Source organism: Parus major, chromosome 5 (assembly GCF_001522545.3).
Source record: "Parus major isolate Abel chromosome 5, Parus_major1.1, whole genome shotgun sequence".
NCBI classification, from domain to species: Eukaryota; Metazoa; Chordata; class Aves; order Passeriformes; family Paridae; genus Parus; species Parus major.
In genome coordinates this window covers 59,672,736-59,682,080 of record NC_031774.1, presented here as the reverse complement: position 1 = coordinate 59,682,080, position 9,345 = coordinate 59,672,736, and the positions used below count along the sequence as shown (strand labels likewise).

The 9,345-nt window shown below is 44.3% G+C and overlaps 1 protein-coding gene across 1 annotated transcript; it reads left to right on the top strand.

Moving 5' to 3' along the window:
• Positions 1 to 748: 748 nt before the first annotated feature.
• On the top strand, positions 749 to 7,381 carry LOC107206424 (thioredoxin-related transmembrane protein 1-like). The gene is made up of 8 exons (XM_015632265.2): positions 749 to 920; positions 1,002 to 1,117; positions 2,076 to 2,121; positions 2,686 to 2,814; positions 3,696 to 3,741; positions 3,826 to 3,927; positions 4,210 to 4,282; positions 4,633 to 7,381. Exons 1-8 carry the CDS (start codon positions 763 to 765, stop codon positions 4,809 to 4,811), a joined length of 849 nt encoding a protein of 282 aa, XP_015487751.1. The 5' UTR covers positions 749 to 762; the 3' UTR covers positions 4,812 to 7,381.
• Positions 7,382 to 9,345: the final 1,964 nt, after the last annotated feature.

The following is a 9,345-nucleotide window of genomic DNA, read 5'->3' as shown; positions in this document are numbered from 1 at the left end:
CTGGAGAATTGCTGAGGGAGCTGGGAAGGGGCTGGAGAATTGCTGAGGGAGCTGGGAAGGGGCTGGAGAATTGCTGAGGGAGCTGGGAAGGGGCTCAGCCTGGAGCAAAGGAGGCTCAGGGGACCCTTGTGGCTCTGCACAAGTCCCTGGCAGGAGGGGACAGCCGGGGGGGTCGGGCTCTGCTGCCAGGGAACAGGGACAGGAGGAGAGGGAACAGCCAAAGTTGAACCAGTGAAGGCTTAAGTTGAATATAAGGAAGAATTTGGTTGGAATAAGGAAGGGTTGCCAAGGATGAGAAGGGGCTGATCAGGGAATGGTGGAGCCCCCATCCCTGGCTGCGGCTCTCAGTGCTCCGGGCTGGGTGACAAGGCGGCCATTGGGCACAGCTTGGTTTCAATGACCACAGAGCCCTTTCCCAACCTCAGCGATTCTGTGGTAAGCAGCAATAGGTGCAAAATGAAAGAAGGGAAATTTAGGATATATGGAAGAAATCCTTCCCTGTGAGAGTGGTGAGGCCCTGGCACAGGTTGCCCAACCACCCGTGGCTGCCTGATCCCTGGGAGCGTCCAAGGCCAGGCTGGACGAACCTTGGAGCGCCCCACACAAGCTCTGCCTGCCCACGGCAAGGGGTGGAACGAGCCGGGATTTTAAATCCCTCCCAATGCCAACCATTCCAGGATTCCCCGATCCCGCCTCCCCGCGCTGCCCTGAGGGCGGGCCCGGCCATGACGCGGCGGGAAGGCGGAAGGGGGGGGGGCCAAAATGGCGGCGCCGCTGAGGGCTCCGCTGCTGAGGGCTCCGCTCTGCGCTCTGCTGTGCCTGGCGCTGGCGGCCGCCGCCCGGGGCAAGCCGAGCCCCGTGAAGGTGCTGTCGGACGGGATGTGGCAGGAGCTGCTGCAGGACGAGTGGATGGTGGAGTTGTGAGTGGGGAGAGGCGCGCTCGGGCTGCCCGGGGGGGTTCGTGTGGGGTGTGTGGTGACAGCGCTGTGCTGCTCCCACAGCTACGCGCCCTGGTGTCCCGCCTGCGAGAACCTGCAGCCCGAGTGGGAGAAGTTCGCCGAGTGGGGAGAGGACCTGGGGGTGAACGTGGCCAAAGTGGATGTCACGGAGCAGCCGGGTGAGAGGGGCTGGAAAGGGCTCCTGAACCCTCCGGGATTTGGGGAGCTGAGGGATTTGGGGGATGCTCATCTCCAATGTGTGTTTGTGGGAGGCAAGCAGAATTAATAAGGATAAATAAAAGCGTTTTAATCGTCCCTACCAAACACACATTGCTGTGTGACTAAACGCCCTAATATTGCTTAATGGAATCCCAGAATGTTTTGGTTGGGAGGGACTTTAAAGATCAGCCCATTCCACACCTTCCATTATCCCGGGTGGCTCCAAGCCCTGTCCAGCCTGGCCTTGGACATTGCAGGGATCCAGGGACAGCCACAGCTTCTCTGGGCACCACACAGGAACCTCCAGCTCTCCTCATAGGGAGGAGACTGTCAGCTAGTAGCTAAAATAAATATAATTGAATAAATAAAATGCCTAGACTGTAATGGAGAAAATGAATTAGAGGTTTTCTCCACAGCAGGATTTCAAGGAGATTTTTGGCCATAGTTTTTAAGCTAAAAACAATGTTTCACCCTTGCTATTCCAGTCCTTCCTTGGGTTGCTCTCCCTCTCCTGAAAGTCTTTAGTCTGTGTGGGATTTGCAAACCTGGCTTTCCCTGTGCTGATCTCTTTCTTCAGAGTGACTTTACTTTTGAAACTTGCCTCACTTGGATTATTTTCTTCAGGGTTTCTGGAGGCTGCAGGTCATGTGTGTGAAAGGAGAGTGTCTCCCTCTGAAGAGCTACAGCCAGAACAGTCCAACAGAGCAGTTATCCCTGATATCTCATTTTCCCCGTGGATAAACTTCCTTGCTCTTTGTCCAGGGACCTTTTTTTAGAGTGTGCTGCTTTGACATGCACAAGGTTGTGTTGGATTGCATTGAAAGAGCGATACCTAGGCCTGACATTGTATTCTGGGGTGTTACATAATTTCTTGCCTTTTTTTTCCCATCAAAATACTCAAAATAACTTTTCTTACAGGGTTAAGTGGACGATTTATCATCACAGCCCTCCCTACCATCTATCAGTAAGTCTGCATGGCAGCAGGGGTTTTTGGGGGTGAGAGTGGGCATTTTTTCCCTCTTTTTTTAGGACAAATAAATGAGATTTATTATGCTCTTTAAGAATGGGAGCTACTTTTCACAGCCACTGTCTCACCCACTGTGACCTTGAGCTGCCTGATGATTTCTTTTCCTTTCCCTTCAGGCCTTATTTATTCTGCCTTTTCATGGGTGTTTCTGTTTTGCAATCGTTTCTCTGTAGGTTGATCTTCAGTGCAGGTGTGTGGCAAGGGCTTTAGGAAGATCATTATCTTTCTTTTCTATTTTTTTTTTTTTTTAATATGGAATCACAGCTAAAAGCTATCCAAGGTATTCATGGAGTCAGTGCTCTGGAAATAACTTGGAGTTAGTCCAGGTGTTTGGAAAATATTTTTTAGAGGCAATATCAGCTAAAAAAATTACCACTGAAAAGTTGAATGTGTGGAAAAATAGACAAGGTGATGGGAGGGGATTTGTTGGATGGAAAAAAATGCTGCACTTGGTGCTTGGATCATGCAAAATAAAAGGATTTTGTTGTTGTTGTTTTACAGCTGCAAAGATGGAGAGTTCAGGAGATACCAGGGATCAAGGACTAAAGCTGCCTTCATTAACTTCATCAGTGACAAGGAATGGAAATCCATTGAACCAGTGTCCTCCTGGTTTGGTCCTTCCTCTTTCCTGTAAGTTTTGGGTTGTTTTTTTGTAAGAATTTATTATCAGATGTCCTGAGGTGTGTCCTGCTCCCTGTTCCCAGCTCTGTGTGGGCAGGAGCTGTGTGAACGTGGTGGGTGGGTGTGTGTCCTAATTCTTCCTCAGCTGTGGGAGGGTTGTCACCATAGCAGAGGTGACCTGAGCATTGTCACCACAGCAGAGATGTCCCCAGCAAGGTTTGCTTGAGGAGGTTGCTGGTGATTGCATTGTTTCCTAAACTTCTGTGGGTGCCTTGCTGACCCTTGAAGTTGTTTGGTTTCTGTGGCACTGAGATGGTTTTGCCCAGTTAAATTCTAGGAAATTTCTTCCACTATCTGGAGGGGTCTACAAGGAAATCACAGAGGGATTCCCCATCAGGAGCTGACAGGAAAAAGGGGAATGGATTCAAAGTGTCAGAAGGGAAATTTAGGACTGATACATGGAAGGAATTCCTGTCTGTGAGGCTGGTTCTCTTACAAAGTATTATCCCACACCAAGGAATGTGTGAAACTGGATATTAACTTAGCATTAACACCTTCTCTATTATTTTCTGTGTTCAGACACCAAACTTAAGTGTCTGAAGATCTCTCAGGTCTTATAATCTGATTTTTTTTATCTGATAAAATAGTTTAATTTTTTGTTTTAATAAAACCTCCTGATGCTTCTTTTTTAATATCTTGACTGGAGTTCCAGCTGACTTCCCACAGACCATTGATCAAGCTAGAACAGAACCTGAAATTCACGTGTCAGCAGATGCAAGATAAAGAAATCTGGGGATTTATAGCTGTCTGTGTATGAGCTGAGGTTGTTTCACACAGGTTTGAGGCTGATTTTAAAGTGTTCTCAGTTTCTCTCCTCTGCTTTGTTTCAGGATGAGCAGCATGTCAGCGTTGTTCAAGTTGTCCATGTGGATCAGGGTATTTGCTTCTATCTCTACTTCATTTTACCCTCAATATGAAATTCAGCTTTTCCTGAAATGATTCTCTTGTCTTCTGTTCCAGCATGGCCATGGCTATTTAACAGAAAACCTCGGAATACCAGTCTGGGGCTCCTATGCTGTTTTTGGATTGGCAACTCTGTTCTTAGGAATGGTCCTGGGACTTGTAAGTGAAATCTTTGGGGCTGACTGGGGCTTTGTTACACTCGTGCTGCCTCCACCTCTGTTTTGGGGCAGGGTTTTGGGGTACCCTGAGCTGGAACACAGGGATGGGGAGCAGGATGGAACCCCCATAATCCAAGGGAAAATGGTCACAACCAGGTGTGGGGCTGGATAGGATCCACCTGAGGATAAATGGTAAGACTTGATCTTAAAAGTCTTCTCCAGCCTAAACAATTCCAGTGTGCAGAATGTTTGGGAAATTCACCTTGGGTTTCTTTGTTTTCAGATGATGGTGTTCCTGGCAGACTGCATCTGTCCCTCCAAAAGGCACAAACTATCACAGTTCCAGCCTCAGTCAAGTAAGCCCACAGCAAACTCCTAATTCAGTCAAGCTTGTTTGGTAAATCTCATTTATAGAAAATATGAAAGAAATCCTGGTGTCTGCAGGATGTGATGTGGAGCATAGAACTTTGCATTTGGGATTGATGCCTCGCCCTTAGGGTTTGTAGGGGGTTGGGATTTTCTATTTAAAACTGGTTTTAGGGATAGAAAAAATTTTGAGAGTGTTTTCCTACCTGCAAGACATGAAATTCCACATGGGCAGCGAGAGAAAATTGAGTGGAGCTCTCAGTGCTTGCCTGTGATGTTAAAAAAAGTGGATTTTACTTGGGAATTGTATTTATTTCTGTATTTTTCCTTTCTCCTTGAGGTAAAAAAGGTCCAGAGTCAGCTCATCTGCTGAAAAATAGGTATGAAGAGCAAGAAGGAGATGAGGGAGATATCTCAGATGATGAAACAAAGGGGAAGGGGAGGAGCAAGAGAGACTCGTCACCAAGCGGTGTCCGGCAGCGTGCAGTGCCCAGTGCTGCTCCTCTGGAGAATTCCTAGCTGCATTTGCATCAGGATTAGTGTTTGAGTCAGCCACTCAAAGGGAGATCAGTGTCAAATCCTTCAGCTTGAAGAGAAGAAATGACTCCTGGCTTGGTAATGTTGCTGCATTTCGTGAATTTGGAGGAAATAATCATGAAAAAAAAAATTTAAAAAAAAATTAAAAAGGCATCAGGTATTCCAAAGGAAAACTTGCTGTTGCAAATGGCTGCAACTTCTCCTGTCTGTGTGCAGAGAAGTGCCAAGGAATAATTGCTGTGGCTTCTGGAATGATTTGTTCCCTCGGGTTTATTTGGAAGAGAATGGAAACCAGAGTCATTCTTGAATTAGGGAGCATTAGCAAGGAAAATGCACTCACCTGGCATTGGGTGAAACCTCCCAAAAGGGTTCCTTGTTCTTATACTGGTTTTCAGTATAAACCTCTCTAGCTGTGCCCTGAAGAAATGCTGAGGGAAAAAAAGTTCCTTTAGTTATGGAACTAAAATTCCTTTAGTTCAGGCTTTTTACATGACAGAAACTGCTTTTTGCTATGACAATGAGTGCTACAAAACCCCCCCAAACTTTTTTTCTTACAAAGAGCTGATGGAATTTAGCACAAACACTCTGCAGAAGGATCCTCTGGCTGACCAGAACCCTGCTGCCTGCATCGATTTCTTCCACAAAAAGCTGTAGAAAACTCAGTGAGCTTCTTGGCAAAGTAGTTTTTCTCTAGGAACAAGTGACAAGCAGCACCTTGAAGTCTTGTCTGTGTCAGTGACTCCACGTGGGAATAGTTTACACACAGGTTTCTCTGTGCAAATCCTCTCCATTCCTCCTCCTGGATGCCAGCAGGACTCTGCTTGCTTTTAATCCATCATTTCTTACTCAAATCTTGCTGCAAATCCATGCAGGCTGTCCTTGGCCTGAAGCTAAAATAACTCTATTTCTATATTATTTTCCCCCCTGTTTTCACAAAATCATTTTGGAACATTAAACCTGGATTTTTTTCTTATTTTTTTTTTATAAAAAAATTAATTTACTCCTGTCTGTATGGTGTTTGTTTTCACTCTGTATAGAAATAAAAAGAATGCACATGCCCATTGGACCAGTGTGGTAAAGAGTTTTCTATATTATTTTAATTAAATTCCAAAGTTTTTGCAAGGGAAGGATGAGCCTAATACTGAGCACATTTAGATTTTTTTGACAAGCCTGTTTCTGATATTTTTGTTTGTTTAGCTTTGTGGGGTTTTAGCTTTTATTTGTAGTTATTTAGGTTATTTTAGTGTTTAATTTTTATTTGTAGTTATTTAGTGGTTTGTTTTTTTTTTTAACTGTTCATCTGACTTCTTCCCTCTTTTTTTTTGTTTCTTTTCTCTACATTGGTGCTCTGGAATGACTTGACTGAAATTCTGTGTGTTAGAAAGATAAACTGATGTTTGAAAGGGTCTTTTTGGCTAAAATTTGAGTTTACCTGTCCTTTTTTAAATCTAAAACCTCTCCTGGTGTTGGAATGAAGACCAGTGTGTGCCAGAATTGCCCTTAAGGTGTCGATTTTGTGGAATTGCCTTAAATTCTCTAAAAGTTTCCATCTCTCAGCCTTTGTCACTCGTAATAAAGCAATAAATAAATAAATACTGAGGACAAGGAGTAGTGCTGTCATTGATCAGTGGTGTTTTTTCAGTTTGGAGAGGGCTTGAGAAGACAGAAACGTTGTAGGAAAAACAATTGAATTGTTTTCAGAGCTGAACTCTGCTCACTGCACTTGGGATATATTGAAATTTAGCTTCTCTAAGCTCAGAGGTTTCTAATTTTTCAGTTCCAACCAAGCTTGGTGCAATACAGAGAGGACACCCTGCTGACTTTTGGCTAACTTCTCATTTAAAAATGAAAAACAACCACCCAACCTTTCCCTTGTTGTGCTGAACTTGTGAGCTCCTGCTTGGACAAGAACTTCCAGCATTAATTTACTTTTTTTCTCTCTGCCTGCTGCTCAGTTCTCCGTGCACAGATCCCAAACCTGCCTCGTAGGGATGGCTGTTCCCAGCTGCTGGAATCCTTGTAACTCCTGCTTGCATTGCCCACAGGCAGCCTGTGCTGATCTCTGCTAATCTCACCCTTCATATTATGGTTTTGTCCTGTGAGTATTTCAGTTCTTTGGTTTATTTTTTTTTGTTTTGAAAAATCTCTGTTCCAAAGATGTTCACCGAGGCTGAGCGATGTAACCTGAGTGGAAGAGCCTGTCCTTTGTGTGTTTTGATGTTGCTTGAATATCAATTTTGTAAAAAAGCAGACTGCCCTTTCCATTTCACCTGGACCAGGCCTGTTCCATTCCAGAAAGAATTAATGACTTGTAACAATAATTTTATTTTTTTCAGAGAATCTTCGAGTAAAAAAAATAACCACCAGCTTTGGATTCCTGTGTTTGTGTCTTTTTGGGTTTTTTTGGTTTGGTCAGTTTCCTGCTGTTTAGTGATGAAACAGCTGCTTCCATGGATGAAAATTGTAACCCTGAAGCTAAAATGTTATTTTAAAAAATCAGGTTTGAATAATAATTCAAAGTAAAGCTGCTCTGAGTGATTTTTTTCAGTCAAGACTGGCTTGGGTACCTCATTTGGTTCCAATGGTTTGGGAAGGAGCTTTCACTCATGCAAAGCTTAGCCAGAAATGATAATAAAATATAGTTTTGTGTAGCAAGAAATGTAGGCTGGAGTTGACAAATGATGTTTAAAATTCATGTTTTTGGCGACTCTTTTCTGTGGTGGCGTGAAACGCGTGCGAGGGAGCCGCAGATGGGCCCCTCCCCTGGCCCTCCCACGCTGCATCCATGAAGGGATCAACTCTGGGGGATTAATCTTGGAGTGGGAAGTTTAATTCCAACTTGTGGCAGCTCTAAAGTGAAAGAGGATTCTTGGGGAGGAGACAAATCCAGAGGAGGAATGCTGGGAGCGCTGCTGGAATTTTCTGGAAATAATAATGCTCGTAGCTCCTCCCTGACAGGAGTCAGGAATTGAGAATTCCACACTCCATGCTCACACAAACCCCACTCCCCTCCTCTTCCACTCAGAGTGTTGCATCCAACAGGAAATAACTGCAGAAGAAAAAAAAAAAAAACCCAAGGGAAAAGTCAAAACTGAAATATTTGTAGATACTAAAAAAGTTGGGAAGGGCCTGATGGGAAAGAAAAGTCTGGGAATTATTGGCAGTTGGTGTTTGCCAAAGGTTGGGTTGGAAATCAGTGATTTCAGTTGTGACAGTGATTGATGGGGAAGGAGAAATTTCAGTGTTTAGCAACATTTAGAATTTAGTATTTAGAAACACCAAATTCAATCTCAATTTTAAGATTTCTTTGCTTTAAGAAGAGGGAATTGTGCCTCCTGCAGAGATCTTGGACAAGATCACCTTTGGCCCTTCCCTAGGTTTATTCCATGGTTGATTCCCCACTCTTGGACCAGCTTTTCTTTACATTCCAAACTCCCTACCTCGATTAATCCCGTGACTTTCTAGAGGAGATTCTGCCTGAACCCTCCCTTTTCCCTGCTTGAAACTTCCCAGCCACAAATTTCACTTCCATTCACTTACAGCAATTCCCTTTCACTGCAAGGCAGATCCAAAAGGACAAATTTGGAATTCTGCTGGGTTCCCAAAAAAATCCCAGGAGGAATCCTGGGCAGGAGGGGTTTGATTGTGTGAGCGATGTCCTTGAAGTGAGGGCAGGTTCTGAAATCCCTGTGAACACCAGAGGGGGCAAAAAGCACCTCTGAAATCTGTGTGTCTCTAAAAGTTATTTTTTAAAATTAAATCAGGTCTCTGTCCAGGAGTTTTAAAGTGCAAAATGAGAAACCATCAATTCAATAATTTATTAAATAATATATTAAATAATAATAATATTAAATATTTAATATTATTAAAGATAATATTTTTCTCAGCTGTGCTTTTCCTTCCAGAGTCTTTCTGTTCTGCTGAGCCTGGACCTCAGTGCCCTTTTTTTCCCCCTTTTTGTGACTGCTGATTCCTCAGGAAGATTCTCTCTGAATTTCCCTTGGAATTCCTTGGCACATGGATGTATCAGGAATCAAGGAAAAGGCGTGTTCAGAGGAAAGGTTTCTGGGATAAATGGATAAGTAGCCATTTCTCCCTCTTCCTCCTTTTCTTGTCAAATATTTGGGAAGTATTTGAAGTGTGGTTTTATACAGATCCTTTCCTCAGAATTCCACAGGTTTCTCTGTGGGCTCTGTGTGTTCCCAGGAACAGGAATGATCCCCCACCTGCCCACATGTGCCCATCTCCAGAATTCCCAACCTTTTTGAGATGCTGCAGGATGTGCCACAACTCCAGAGCTGCTCAATGAAATCCCTGCATGAGGAAAAGCCAAACATTCCTGAAATGTCAGGAATTCTTCAGGGAGGACGCCCTGGGTGTAATCCCCGTGTTTTTAGCTCAGGCTGCTTGATGGCTGTGGTGACAATTTGCTGAGGGAGCTGTCAAGGTTGAAGCATCACTTGTCAGAGCCCACAGTGAGGGTGATCCATCCCTTTCCCGATCCATCCCTTTCCTG

Bases quoted from the DNA above. Each gene is read 5' to 3' on its own strand.
- LOC107206424 (XM_015632265.2), top strand. From the start codon at position 763: ATGGCGGCGCCGCTGAGGGCTCCGCTGCTGAGGGCTCCGCTCTGCGCT. The intron at 1,118-2,075 runs GTGAGAGGGGCT...CTTTTCTTACAG, and splicing joins GGATGTCACGGAGCAGCCGG to GGTTAAGTGGACGATTTATC. The intron at 2,122-2,685 runs GTAAGTCTGCAT...GTTGTTTTACAG, and splicing joins GCCCTCCCTACCATCTATCA to CTGCAAAGATGGAGAGTTCA.